Source organism: Myotis daubentonii, chromosome 6 (genome assembly GCF_963259705.1).
Source record: "Myotis daubentonii chromosome 6, mMyoDau2.1, whole genome shotgun sequence".
Lineage (NCBI taxonomy): Eukaryota > Metazoa > Chordata > Mammalia > Chiroptera > Vespertilionidae > Myotis > Myotis daubentonii.
Window position 1 is genome coordinate 19,764,987 of NC_081845.1, and position 15,452 is coordinate 19,780,438.

Consider the following 15,452-nt stretch of genomic DNA (forward strand, 5'->3'; position numbering starts at 1 on the left):
AAAAGCATGAACACAACTGTGGTAAAGCACAAAGGCAGTTTTGTGTTTAGATATCTCATCACTGATAGTATTTCTGTACTCAGTATTTTAAGATAGACTGAATATGGTTGTGTCTTACCAGCTATATAGACCTTATGTTTTCAGCTTCCAAGTGTTATGCTACATGTCTCATTTTTTTACCCTTTATCCTGAAAAGGATTTAAGCCACTTCTTTTTTCCTGTATTTCTTTCTTTTGCGGTAAAAAATAAAAACAAAACACTGCTTTAATTACCTTGCCCCCCAAAAGAAGCATATTATGGAGAAATGTGTGACATTCCCCAGTTTGTTAAGGATTGCTGTATTAACTGCCTCAGTTTCCCAGCAGGAACCCATGGCAGACCACGTTTCATTTGGAGATGGAGATGGTGGGGAAGAGCAGATGTTGAGTGGCATTTTTGCAAGTGGCAGTTTTGTTTACTAATTTGCAAAATTTGTTTTACTCCCTGCAGCTGTAAATGAAAAAGCTAAAGAAGTAAATGAAACTCTAGGAATTCAAGACAAGGCCTTTGAGAGAAATATGCAAGGGCTTCAGAAAGAGATTGATCAGATGATGAGAGAATTGAGGAGGAAAAATCTAGATACACAGAAAGAAGTTGCTGAAGATGAGTTGGTGTGAGTAGATTGTCTATTATGTCTTCATTTCATAAACTGAGCTTTCCAAATTGTTTACCGTTTTATAAATTTTTCATCACATATATGAGTATAAGATACTTTGCTTGCTTTTAGTTTTTATTTACTTAGTTATAATTTATCTTGCTCTAAAATGGATTGAAAATATGTTTTAGCCTACATATAAATAATCAAGTAATTGATCATTTCTGGTGCTGTCCCTTCTATAGTTAGGCATATGGGCTTGCTTTATTAATTGCATTTATTTGGAACTTTTAAACTATCAATAGTTTTTTATTTTGATGAAATAACCTTTGAATCAATAAAGGTATGAATTTTACAGGCCATCCTATAGGTTTTGTCATCTCACGGAATGCTAAATAAGAGTCATTAAACAATAAATGCTTAATACTTTGAAATCAGGGTTGGGAACCTGAGGTTGGAAATAATAGTATTAGTGTTTTATTGATGCTAATTAACTCATATCACCACACACTCAATAAAAAAGTACATTTTTACATTCATAGCTAATGTCAAAATGATGGGATTAGTAATACTATACTAAACTAGCAACATTAACAACATCTGAGAACTTGTTAAAAATCAAATGATCAAACCTCACCCCAAAACTACTGAATCAGAAACTTTGGGGATAGAGCCCAGCAATGTTTTGACAAACACTTCAGGGGATTGTGATGCCTATTAGTTTTAGAAATACTGTTTTTAAAGGACTTATCCTTTCTTAAGGGCTGATATTGCCACTTTAGGAAAATGATAGCATTAAACCCAGGAGACTCCCAGGTTACTTAGAAGAAAAACAAAAGTAGATAAAAATCATGACTTCATACTTTATACATAGAGTTCTGTCCACAGTTTCTAACCAAACATAACAGTATAGTCATACCTTATATTCAAAGTAACAGAGGAAATGCCTCATTATGTTGAATCAGGTAGTGTTTATTTTTTTTGTATGTGAAATGAATCACAAAACTTATTTTATCAGTCAAATTATGAGAAGGAGATCCTTTCCAATTGAAATTTTATGTTACTAACAAATTAAAAATGTGTGGGGTTTTTGGAGTTTAATTTTAAATGTAAATGGTTGTGTCACTTGTCAGGTATCAGTTTTCAGCTTGGTTGAGCATATAGTCAGTCTTCTTTAAATATTGTCTTACTAGAGGCCTGGTGTATGAAATTCATGCGTGGGGGGGTGGGGGTGGGGGTCCCTCAGCCAAGCCTGAGCCCTCTCCAATCTGGGATTCCCTCTCGCAATCCAGGACCACTGGCTCCTAACCACTCACCTGCCTGCCTGCCTGACCACCCCTAACCACTCTGCCTGTCTGCCTGATTGCTACTAACTGTTCCTCTGCTGGCCTGATTGCCCCTAAATGCTCCCCTGCCTGCCTAATCACCCCTAACCACCTCTGCCTGCCTGATGCTCCTAACTGCTCTCCCCTGCCGGCCTGATCACCCCTAACCACTTCTGCCTCGGCCCCTGCTACTGTGGCTTTGTCCAGAAAATGTCCGGTCTAATTAGCATATTACCCTTTTATTAGTATAGATGTTTCCATTCTTTTAATGTTAGCCTCTCTTTGTAATAGAATCTAATACCCATAAACCCTGAGGAGGTGGCAGGGCTCATTGTCTGTTGTTGGGTGGGGGGTGCTTGCAGAGCTGCAGAAGGCCTGCTGAAGAAGGTGCAGAAGGTGTTCGGAGAGCCCCGGGGGAAGAACGAAAAAATGGAGAAGGATCTCGGGGAGAAATTGACAGATCACAAAAACAAGCTTGATGATGCTTGGGACCTGTTGAGAGAAGCCACGAATAAAACCAGAGAAGCTAATCGCTTATCTGCAGCAAACCAGCAAAACATGACTGCTCTGGAGGTGAGTCTGAGGGCTCTTTCATCTGTCTGTGAGGCCTTGGGGTGGGATGGAGGTGACCATGGCTGGCCGAGTTGATGTGCATTTATAGAGATTAGGAATGATAACTCTGAAAGGAGCAGAACAGAGAATGATGATCTTTCTCCTTTTTAAATCATCAATCACTGTCCATAAAACGTACATAATTTAAATGATTGAAGATTTTTTAAAGTAGTGCAATATAGTGGAAGGAGCTGTCACTGGTCTTAATGCCAACTGTGCCACCAACTAGAAGTACAGGCATGGGCAAGTCTATTACAGTCTCTAAGCATCAGTCCCCCAACACTATAGCAAGTCTCGGGACCTTCAAGTACTAATAGCACGATTTTATAATCTACCCAACCTAAGCCATACACCATGGTTTAATTATCTGATTGCCATAAATCACAGAAGTGCAAGTATTTTTCTCATGGAATTTGGACACATATGGAACAGCTCACTGAGAGAGAGACCAGAGCTGTGGGAGATTTTGAGTCCCTTTCTTTTTGCAATGCGTTCTATGAATCAATCTCTCTCTCTCTCTCTCTCTCTCTCTCTCTCTCTCTCTCTCTCTCTCTCTCTCTCTCTCTCCTATCTCATTCTCTCTCTTACTACTTACCATGGCAAATTGATCACTTTTCCCAAGAGTAAATTTAGTACATAGAATGGCACAAACCTGTATTTGGTATTTAAAAATCAACAACAGTAACAAACTTAACCTTTGCTGTTTTCAAACTACTTGATCCCCTGCAGATATGAAAAGACAGACCACAATCTAATATACAATCTCACCTTCAACTATAACTAAACATGCCCTGGCATATATGTGGAATGCTAATTGAACAAAACGAATCTGGATTTTTTTTTATCTACTCAATTCTGTCCATTCTACTTTGGATTAAGCGGAGGACAAATTAAATTTTTAAAGGTTTTTTTCCCCCCCAATCTCTCTCCTGGGACTTAACCTTGTCATTTTGATAGAAGATTGAAGAGGCTCACTTTTCCTTCACTGACGTATCTAATCTGAACCAATTTGTAGTCTACTGACGTGCTGGCAGTATTAAAGAAAAAGCACCATCTTGCGAGGCAGGATGCTGGGCCGTCCTCATGTCGGGGGCCCCGGCATGATTCATCCGGCTCCGTCACACACCAGTGGTGTGACTAACCCGGAGGTGCACCCCTTCATTTTATGGCAACAGTTTTAGAAATTAAAATTACCTGTGTGGAAAGTATAATAAGCATCTAGGAAGTATTTCAGGAAGAGTTATAGAGGCACAGTAAATGGTGCTTTTAGCTATTCCTTCCTTTTAGTGATGTTTAAAACTAGGAGCCATAATTTTTTGCCCCCCTCGCCGCCCCTGCGCCCCGAGATGTCTGGAGCTTATATAGTCAGTTCTGTAGTTCTAAGTGGTCCTTTACATATTTTCATTTCATATGCCATGCTTAGGTAAAGGCTTGTTCAAAACTTACTGGAGTAATTAGAAAAACTGATGCAATTAACGTGGGAAGGCACAGCTTGCTTAAGGCTCTTTGCCAAGGCTGATTAGAGGTGATTCCCAAGGTTGGCGCTAGACTGGCTAGAAAGGAATGACCTGGAGAGTTTGTGAAACAGACCAGTTTCATGGACTCTCACTCAGACTGAGTTGGCTAGTCTAGGATGTGGCCCAGGGTCCATATTCCAAAACTTCCCCTGGCTTAATTAGATGTGCATACAGATGTGAGAACAACCTATACACTGTATCCATTTGATGGAATAATGAGCTGATTTTTAAAAATAAATAACTTCCTTGTGTCTATGCCCACTAAGAAGGTAAAATACTAGTAAGTGAGATCCAACTCAAATGTGGTTTTTTGTTTATTTTTAAAAAGGTAAGCATGTAATTTTTATTATTAAAAACATTTATCAAGCTCCTGCTAAATTCAGGAGATGTGCTGAACACAGAAATTGTTAATGCCAAGTACTGGTCCTCCTTGTATGATCCTCGGAATGGCAGCATTAGCATCAGTTAGAACCTCGTTCAAAATGCAGGCTCTCAGGCCCCACTCAAAACTATCAACTGAGAAACTGCGAGTAGGACCCAGCAACTGGTGTCTTAAAATCCCCCCAGTTATTCAGATGCGGTCTTCAGTTTAAGAACCATTGATACTTAGAATAAAAACCATTTCTGATGACTTTAGGTGACTTGTATTTATTGGGAGGCACACACAAGTAAACCATTCTATACACTAGAGTAAGTGTGGAGGCAAGCAAAGGAAGGACATCTCCATCACCCTGGTTAGGATGGGCTTCACAGAGGACCTGACATGCGTGTTAAGTCCTGAAGGGTAGGCACTAGCTAGTCAAAATAGAAGGCAAAGAACATTCCAGAAATAGGGGGAAACAATGCCAAAGCTCAGGAAAAAAAAAAGATAAAACATTTTGGGAAAATTCAGTGGTTGGATAGGGTTGGGATGAAAACTGCATGTGAACCAGTGAGGGGATAGAAGGTCAGCAAAGATAGAGCCAGACCTTGAGTTGAAAGAGAATTTCATTCTAAGACAAAGCCAAGGCGTTTTGTTTTTGTCCTAAAAGTTAATGGATACACTGAAATAGTGGAGTCATGGATTAAAAATTACAGTTCTGGGAACTGTAATATGAGCCATTTGTGAATGGCTCATATAAACTAGAGAATCGGTTTTGTATTGAAAACTAGTGTAGTATAAGGCTGGGGAAATGGGCCAGGGTAGTATTTAAAGTCTGTCAGACCTCTACCATGTGATGGTGCTATTGGTAACCAGGGTGACTGAGGTTGCACAGGAATGACTCCTGACCTCATAAAATGTACAGTCTCCTAAAAACTCAGGCATGTTAACCTTTCACTACATGTACTGCTATGATTAATGGGGGCTAGAAGAATCACAGAAATGATGTCATCATAGCAGAAATTGAGAGAAGTTGATAGAAATGATGGAGCAGCTTGGGCCCAAACACAGGGCTCTGAAAGTGTAAGATGATCTTAGGAAATGTCAGAGAGAGCAGTAAAACTCAGTCTTAGGCTACATAAAAGTCTGTAGGAGACGGTGGTTCTGGAAACAGTATTTGGAGGCAGATCATAGAAGGCTTTGAATGCAACCTTCTAGAATCCACCAGGTTAGAAGGGCATTTTCAGCAATGGAGAGAAGGCAGAGGGACTTTGTGCCAATGGGCAAAGAGAAGGTGAGCAATTCAATTAAACAAAGGAGCATGTCCTCATAACCTTTATCCTAAAGGAAGGATTGCAAAGAAAATAAATAATGAGTTGCTAGATAAAGGATTGACTGAAAGACAGCTTTTGCTGGCTTTTAATCCAACCCAAACATGCATCATCCCTCTCTTGCACACACACACACACACCACATACAAAAGGTGTTTAATTTACTGAGCTCTGGAATGAATTAAGATCCAATTAGCAGTTAAAAGTAGAACTATAATCAACTTTAGTATTCAAACAGAATCACTCAATTATCCCTATGGCATACTTTTGGAGAATAATTCTGTATACATGGGCCTCCTTTTTGTTCCTTAACCACTCGAAGCTTTCTATCTTGGGAATTTTATATCCTACATCATTCTCTATTACTTCCCTCTCTTTACTTACTTTCATATCACTCATCATTGCTTAAAAATATACATTTATTCTCTCATTTATTTTCTCCCTCTTCCCGATAAGCCATGAGAAGTGCATCCTCTTATCTACTCTGTTCCCTTGGCCTACAACAGTGTCTACCATATTTTTTTTTCAATGAATAAATGAAGTGCCATGAAAAGAACACACAAAAAAGTCATATGTTGTCATAGTCAGTGTTGCTCAGTGGTAGAGTGTCAGCCTGCACACCAAAGTGTTGTGGGTTCAACTCCCACAAAGGCATGTACCTGGGTTGCAGGTTCATTCCATGGCCCCAGTCAGGGCATGTGGGAGGCAACCAATTAATGTGTCTCTCATATCAATGTTACTCTCTTTCTCTCTCTCTCTCTCTCTCCCTCTCTCTCTTCCTCTCTCTCTCACACCTTCCCTCCTTTCAATTACCTCTAAAACAATCAATGAAAAGAAGTATCTTCAGGTGAAAATTAACAATGAAACAAATAAACAAAAATTATTTAAAAGTCATATGTATACTTTTATTAATATTTAGATCCTCCAAATATCTATTTTTTCCCTTGGCTTTAAACTAGATTCTATCAGTGTCTAATCTGAAAGTTAGCCACCTCTGAAATCTCCTGAATCTCCAGCTCATTACTTCTGCTTTAGTATTATAAAGAACACATTCTGATCTTGCATAACAGTTGATTCCCTAAAGTGACTCAAATGGAGCTTTTACGGAGATCCTAACTCACTACTTAATTGAAACCAAAATGTGTGCAGCTCTTCCTAATGTACATGTGGAAATATTCTCCCTCCCACTGGTGCAGCATTGTAAAGTACCTTGATTCATTAAACAAGCCATCTTGAAAAAAATCCTTGAATGTCTGTACATGGTATAATTTTAAATCAGTGCATGCAAAAGCTAAGGGCTATAGTTAAGTAAAAGAATGTCAGACCCTTGGAAGATAAAATATGACATTATCAGGAGCATCAGGACTACCCCTATATTTATTGTCTCTGAAGAGGGAATGAAATATCGAAACTTCCTCTGTTTTAGCCAGTGATGGGAGTAACTGATGAGCCAACTGTCACCGTTCAAGTTTCAGGAATGGACTCTAAATTCATTTATTCATTCAAACATATTTATTGAGGAAACTTTTTTAGGTATTGGAAATACAATGATATATAAGACTGTTTTTATGGAATTTCTATTCTAGTGAGGAAGATAGTCACTAAAGCAATAAATGAGTAGCATATAAAATGGTCATAAACTCTGGAGCACGGGCTAATATAATAATAAGTGATATGTTTAGTGACATTACATGATGCATTCAATATGTTATCCTCCATCAGCTACGTACAGTTCGGCAGGCTGTGATTTCCACTGGTCCCTCTATATGAATATTGTGATGAATTGGTGTTGCTGATTTTCATTAAATAACATGCACAATTAAGATGGTTTAATCTATTAAAAAATAATATTATCTACATTTGGTTGGTTTGTGGTCATCCAATAGAATATAACTCAGATAAATGGGTGCTAAGAAGAAGAACAAAATAAGGTAATATAATAGTCAATAATTACATCATGTTTACTATATTCCAGGTAGTGTTCTAAGCTAATTCTCAAATTTTACAGTGCATATCACCTGGAGTTCTTATTAAATGCAAATTCTGAGTTGGTAGTTCCAAAAAGGCATTGAGATTGTACATTTCTAACATGCTTCTGGGTGATGCTAATGCTTCAATGGGCCACAGTTTGAGTCGCCAGAGACAACACATTTCACATGAAGCTATATTATTTGCCCAGGTTTCATACCTTGTGACAGTGGGCAGGGCTTGGATCCCAGCGAAAGCAGGATGTAGCCTGAATAACTGTCCTCCAGTATAAAGAAAATAATTGAGATAAAGATGAGCGCTATTTTAGGTAGGTGATCAGGGAAGTGACCATCAGCAGAAAATGAAGGAAGAAGCAAGACAAGGAACTGAGGAAGGGCACAAGGTTAAGGGAACTGCAAGTGTAAGAGCTCAGAGGCAGGAACGAGGTGTATGTACCTGGCAACACACTGAAGTGGTTGGTGAAAAGTCAGGGAAAGAAGGGTGTGTAATTAGTGCTTTCCCAGTGCAAATAAGAAATGTCATTTCTATAATTAGAGAGTCAGTGCTTTCACAGCTCAAGACCCAGGCTGTATCGTTATATTGACCAGGGTTCGGATCTTAACTACATTGTACTAACTGTGTGACCTTGGGAAAGTCACATAACTTGTTCAATTTTCTATTCTTTTTTTTCTTTACTTTTTATTATTAAATTTATTGGGGTGACATTGGTTAATAAAATTCTATAAGTTTCAAGTGTACAATTCTATGACACATCATCTGTATATTGCATTGTGTTTACCACCCAAAGTTAAATATTCATCCATCACCATATATTTGACCCCCTAGACTACTTACTCCCCACTTCCCTTTCCTTCTGGTAGCCACCATATTTTTATCTGTGCATGAGTTTTTGTTTTTTCTTATTTATTCCTATTTTTAAAAAAGGTGATATACACAGGACCTATGGAGTTAGTGTAGAATTAAGTGAGAAAAGCTTATAAACTACCTGACACATTATTAAGGTCAAAATGAATATATAAAGTAACATTATTATTAATGTAAAAGAATGTAAATGGCAGAGGCTTAAAATTATAATTGATGCAGTTAAATCCACATGTAAAAAGGTGATTGGAAGAATACAAAGGAGTCAGAAGTAAAAGAGAAATAAACAGGCAAAGTTATGCTCCAAATAAAGAAATAGCACTATTTCTCTCTCAATGATTTTACTCTCAATGAGTTTCATGTAGTGCTGAGACAAGCTATCAGTTTCAAAGAAAATTTAGAATCTGCTCTCTTCTTATGAGAGTTTCCATTAAGTTTAGTCTTCCATGTGTTAGTTTCTCTTTTTTTAAAAAGTACTTCTCCTAAATTCCCTTAAAAATTCAATTTCTTTTCATTTTTTGAAGACCTCCCATAGAATAAATCTGCTTATGTATATGCTCACAAAATACTCATTGGCACATAGATTCTGGAATTCAACATCTAGTTTCAATGTAATTTATGGTACTATCACATGTTCAGTAATACATATTTAGCACTTACATTTTAGTTAAAAAATGATGTTCAACATGGTTCAGTGATTGAGCATCAACCTGTGAATCAGGAGGTCACGGTTCAATTCCCAGTCAGGGCACATGCCAGGTTGCAAGCTCAATCCGCAGTGGGGGTTGTGCAGGAGGCAGCCGATTGATGATTCTCTTTCATCATTGTTGTTTCTATCTCTCTCTCCCTCTCCCTTCCTTTCTGAAATCAATAAAAAATATATTTTAAAAAATGGATGTTCATCTTGCTTTAAAAATCGTTTTTAATTCCTCAGCTACCATCACATAACTTTTCCTCTCTCTGATGACTTTCTCACAATGGAATGAAGTACCTTACAGGCATTTAAATAAAATAACTCTTGGAGGATTGGCTGAGTAGTTCGTATTACTCTCATCCAGCCTCATTGTCAACATGGCATACCTTATTTATAACACCTTTGTTCAGACAGCTCAGGGAAGTCGAGAATATGGGGCTGGATAGGGTTTTACCTAAAAGCATTTTGATGGTGTGTTCATGCTGTCTTACAGGAAAAGAAAGAAGCTATTGAAAGTGGAAAACGACAAACTGAGAACACTTTAAAAGAAGGCAATGACATACTTGATGAAGCCAATCGTCTTGCAGATGAAATCAACTCAGTCATAGACGTGAGTATTTGATTAAACCCAAAATACAAAGAAAGATGGTAATGACATAAGCTTTCACAGATGGGAATCAGTGAGAAGTCTCAGTAATATAAGCAAATGCTAACGTTTTTTCTTATGGGTGTAATATTGTTTTTGTATTTTTCTATTGTGACTGTGCCCACCTATTGGCAACAATTAGAACTTCATATTGTTCTCCCAATAGATAGTAATATCTGTGTGAGCATAATCAGCTACTCCCACAAGCTTGAATTTTCTTTCACACTGAAGGACATTGCTTGTTGCTAGGGCAACACTTACAATCTGCTTCAATATTCATGTAAAGTTAGTTAAAAGAGAAATTTAAATCTACAAACAGACTTTTAACATACTGTCTAATGCAGTGGACATTGTGATATATGGTGATATAAACATAAATGGTCTAAAAGATCCTAATGAGGATCATTTGTGCATTTATACCTGTGAAGTAACAATTTTTAAAAAAGATAGTTTGGTTCTTCTTGGTGTAAATTGGCTTCCTATATTTCCTATCTCTCTCATTAAATAACAGCTTTTATCCTCCATTTTATTTTTGCTATGTTAGTAAATTTGAAGTTTCATAAAAAACGAAGGATGCATAATTATATCTCAGAAAGTGATTAGTAAATGAGTGAAGGCTTGGATTCACTTACTTAAAACACCCTCTTTTCTCTACATAACAGTACGTTACAGACATTCAAACTAAATTACCACCCATGTCTGAAGAGCTGAAAGATAAAATAGATGACCTCTCCCGAGAAATGAAAGACAGGAAGCTTGCCGAGAGGGTGTACCAGGCTGAGAACCATGCAGCTCAGCTGAATGCCTCATCTGCTGTCCTTGATGGGTATGTCATCTGTTGTTGGAAATGTCTATGTAACTTGGCACTTGCCCAAAAGTTTTGACTAACAAAAATGGTAGACAGTCTCTTTCAAATCTTGATTTCTGTAATTATGAACATCCGAGCTACATGGCCTTTCTGTAGAAGAGCCTAATTAGGATGGTCTGGGCGCTCTACTGGAGTCACATCAAAAGTCCAAGTTAAAAGTGTATTCAAATATGGCTTGGTAGGGAGTGAGCATAGCCCGAGGCTACACTTAGAAAAACTGGGTTTTGTACTTTATTGGAGAGCACAGCGGTTGCCTTATTAGCATTTTAAATAATAATGTATAAATACACATTCTGCTTCAAATTTCAGTTTTATATTTTTACTGGAATCCAAACTATGCATTGTTAATCAGGTGGCTTTTGGAAATGGGGCCATACATAGAGACTTAAGTCTTTTTTCTTTTCAGACTCCAGGGAGGCACTATGCATTCCTCTGTGAAATAGCAGCTCACTATACCTGGGATTCTCATAAGGGTCAAAGGAGGGCGGGGCAGATGGTGAGGTGTGTTTGACTTATGGACAGCCTTCTAGGTAACACTAGGATGCTTCCCTACAATTACATAGGTGCTTCAGCCCCAAGAATCATTTTTCAAAACAAATCTGTATTTAATATAAGACATGTAAAATTCTGTTCCAATATGTAGTACTCATTGATTCAAAGGAAAATGTAAATGTTTGAAGGCCCAGGGCACAGCTCATGCACAGTTCATTTTATAACAAACTTTTGCCAATTTAGCATGAAGGGCAGTAGATGGAACAGTAAGCCAGAAGTCTGCAGATGCTGATCCCAAGTCCTTAATTGGCAAGGACTTGGAGCCAACATGTTGGACATGTGACCTGAAACAAGTTATTTAACTTTCTGGGATTCATTTATTTTCACCTGAGAAATATACCTACCCTAGAGAGATTTTGTGAAATTCATTCCAGGAATGTGGTACAAGTGCTCTGAAATGTGTAGCATGCTTCACAAATGATGAAAGCATCATCTCACTGCACATACTTGCCTGGTGCACATGGTTACAGAAGCTGTGGGGGATGCTGTGGGTATTTAATAATATGTTCATACTATTTCATAGCTGAATTATTTAGGAAGATGAGTTTAAATTGAAAACTATACCATAATACAGTAATAGATAGCCCACTATGATTGGAATTATCATTATTATATTGGCCATGGTTATTTGGAAGCCATATGTTTTATAAGTAAGATGTTCTTCATTTGACTATCAAATGCTCTTTTATTGGGTAATCCCAACAGAATCCTTGATGAAGCTAAAAGCATCTCCTTCAATGCCACCGCAGCCTTCAAAGCTTACAGCAATATTAAGGACTATATTGATGAAGCTGACAAAATTGCTAAAGAAGCCAAAGGCCTTGCACATGAAGCTACAAAACTGGTAAGAAACAAATAGAATTATGCACTGAGAATGGAGGTCCCAGTGTTTGAATAAGTGTCTAAATTACTCTAATTTAAAGGCATTCTGGAAAATCCTAGTAAAATAGAATCTTTGTTTTGAATTATTTTCAAAGGCAGGCTCCTTTTAATTTTACTCAAAACAAACTCTCAGTGGACTGTAATCACAGCAGAACTCCTCTGCCACCCACCACTTACTACTGATAAAGGTCTGCCAAGGAGGTCTGTGCCACCCAAGTCACAGGAGAAAAACAGTCAAACATAAGATGCTGAGCAGCAAAATTTATCACTCTTTTTCCAAACGTCATCAGCAAGAAAGTGCTTTGAAAATTAGCACATTGCTTATAGTCGCACACAAGTATGCTATATGTGAAGTTTGACTACAAAGTGCATCTGTTGCCAAACACATCACATCATATGGTTCTAAACTATTTACGCTGTTTTTATCCATTGAAACCTTTGCCTTCAAAGCAGCCCTTGGCTGCTGTTATTGTTCAAAATAAACTTGGGTTTCCAAGTATATTAACACATTATCTGAGTATCTTCAATAGTGGCAAATCTTTATCCTTTACATGTAGAAACATTTTGTAAATACGCTATGTGGTAAGCTGTGGAACTACTATTTTAGGATTTTAATAAAGCATTTTATTGGAAGCATATGATGAGTTTAAATGTGCAGGAACATTATTTACTCTTTAGTTTCACATAAATTCTCCTCAATACATCAAAATTTCAGTCCATGATGTTCATAGAGGTAACACGTGGTATATAGCAGCTGATCACTAAATGTAGATAACCCTTGCCATCTCCAAACACTAATGCTGGGATCTAGAATGGCAGCATGCTCCACATTTTCAGAACTGAAAAGATAGGTGTATCTCCACAAAAGGTAGGAAATAGAGAAGAACATTTCAAAGGAAAAATAAAATTATATTCTCTAGTTAGTTTGAGGTAATGCCTGTACATCTGTTTGAATATGGATGACATGTAGGATTCCTTTCTTAATTGATAAGAATTAAGTTCTAGTGGCATGCTGGAATTTCTGAAATAAAATTTGAGAGAGCAGATAGCAGATCAGAATTTGGGAATTAGAAGCTGTGTCTTCAAATAAGTACATAGTCTATTCTGATCCCTTCCTTAGCTTGATTCCTATAATATAGTCTCCCAAACTTCAAACTAAATTTTTTCATCTAATTTAATATTCAATCGGCAATGACCTCAGATGATATCTTCCTCTTATCATTGACACAGTTAGGGTGCTAATAAAAGATGCTTATGAACTACTTATTGATAAATATGAGATACTATTCCATACCCACATTTTCTATTTCTCTTTAGAATTTTTACTCACATAGTTAATATACATGATGTATAAATAGCATTATGAAACACAACCCACAGGGCAATCAGAGATGAACAGAATTTTAACCTACAGTCAACCTGCAATAATAATTTATGTTTGTTATTTGTCATGCATTTGTCAGGCTAATAAAAATAATTCTTTCCAACTTTTACCTGCATAACTCATTTTTTGCTTTATAGGAAATGTTCTTTTCCTTCCTATTACTATTCACTTCTTTAATATTACTAACATCATTCCTAATAATTTTTTTCTTATTAGTCTTTGAGTCCTTATTGTAGCAAGATTCTTTTGACACCACTAATATTAGTTAGCAAATATAGTTAAACAATGTAAATCTTGCAAAAGTGTGATTAAACATTAAGGCATTTCTAATGCGTGTTTGACTAGAAATATGGTAATGTATTCTCTCAGCCTGTCTTACTTAATATTTGCTTTGTGTAATTGGATGAACCAAAATACATAAAGAATACTTGCAAGATCATTTTTGAGTTTTTATTTCCTACATAAAAAACTGGGCAAATATTAGCAGAGTACATATTGCATTCAAAAGGCCCAATAAAATATAGTCAGTCAAATTGTAAACTTGTATACCTTCTATTTCATTCTGTCATCCACTACTTAGAAGTCATTCAAACTGTAATTTTGATTTTTTATTAATATTTCTGAACATTGGAATTTAATGGAAAAAATGACATAAACCCATAATTGACATAATTGAATTTGCTAAGAAAACTAGTGAGCATTTCTTCTTCTTCATCAGCAATTCAGCAACTTAACTATAAACTGAGTATTTCACACAATAGCAAATGTAAAAATGTAAGGATCTAAGTAACCCAGAAAAAATATTGAACCTGTGTGTAAAAGTAGTCTTCATTAAGCCACCCTAATTTTAGTGATTTTCTTTGTACAGGATACATTCATTTGAGTCAATTTTTAAAAAAATCTTTTGGAAATAGAGAAGAAAACTTCTATTTCTGATCCAGCATTCGACATACTAAAAATTCAGTGCAACAACTGTTAAAAATCAAAGAGTTTGTATCATTACTCAGAACTCAGAAACTCTTTTGGATGCTGCTATAACGCAACATAACTTTGAACTGTTATTCACGGCAGTAGTGCTCTCAGGCCTGCTGTTAGGTTTTCCACCTGTGGTGGAAAAATTAGGAGATAATATTGCCATGTTGAGTTTGATTTTGGATATTAACTGGAAAGAAAACCTATGACCTCTGAGGACGTTCTCTAACTCAGTAGATACTTCTCTGTTGCCTTGACTCAAAATCAAGAATCCTTGTAAGGTCCACACATCCTGCCCGCAACAGCTTATCTGTTCCCTGCCTCTTGGCAGCAAGCGGGTGGCCCCATGTGTGCTGGAGCAATGGCTGTCACACAGCAGTGGGTGAAACCTGCTCTCACTTAGTGACATATTTTTAAACCCTCTTTTGATTGTCTTTCTTGGTGTTCTCATCCGGCTGAATATTCAGTCCCTGATTCTAAATATTCATGATTTTGAGGATTTCCTGTTCCATCCCTGAGTCTCCTTTGTGTGCTAATTGGCTTCCAGTCTTCTGGAGACTCATCTAATCTTTCTTCCATGTTAGGACTTACTGTGCAAGGCCAGCACTAATACAGCCTTTCAGCATATTTCAGACCAAAGCCATCACTTTTTTTAATGATAATAAATTGGGGTAATTTTTTTTATTATATCAAGTGTGTTAATGCTATCAGATGAAGACAGATGTTTCAAACAACCTGCATTAAATTATATTTTTAATACAATTAAAGGGTATTTTTTAACCTGTTTATAATAAAAAAAAACTGGCTTCTTTCTTTACTCATTT

At 36.9% G+C, this 15,452-nt stretch overlaps 1 protein-coding gene across 2 annotated transcripts in view; it reads left to right on the plus strand.

Moving 5' to 3' along the window:
* The window catches only part of LAMA2 (laminin subunit alpha 2), a 484,581-nt gene that overhangs the window by 380,464 nt on the left and 88,665 nt on the right, over positions 1–15,452 (plus strand). For both annotated transcript variants that reach the window (XM_059700294.1, XM_059700292.1), the window contains exons 37-41: positions 490–652; positions 2,322–2,532; positions 9,818–9,934; positions 10,633–10,796; positions 12,096–12,234. In XM_059700294.1, the coding sequence (XP_059556277.1) occupies positions 490–652; positions 2,322–2,532; positions 9,818–9,934; positions 10,633–10,796; positions 12,096–12,234 (794 nt within the window). The remainder of the gene's footprint in view (positions 1–489; positions 653–2,321; positions 2,533–9,817; positions 9,935–10,632; positions 10,797–12,095; positions 12,235–15,452) is intronic.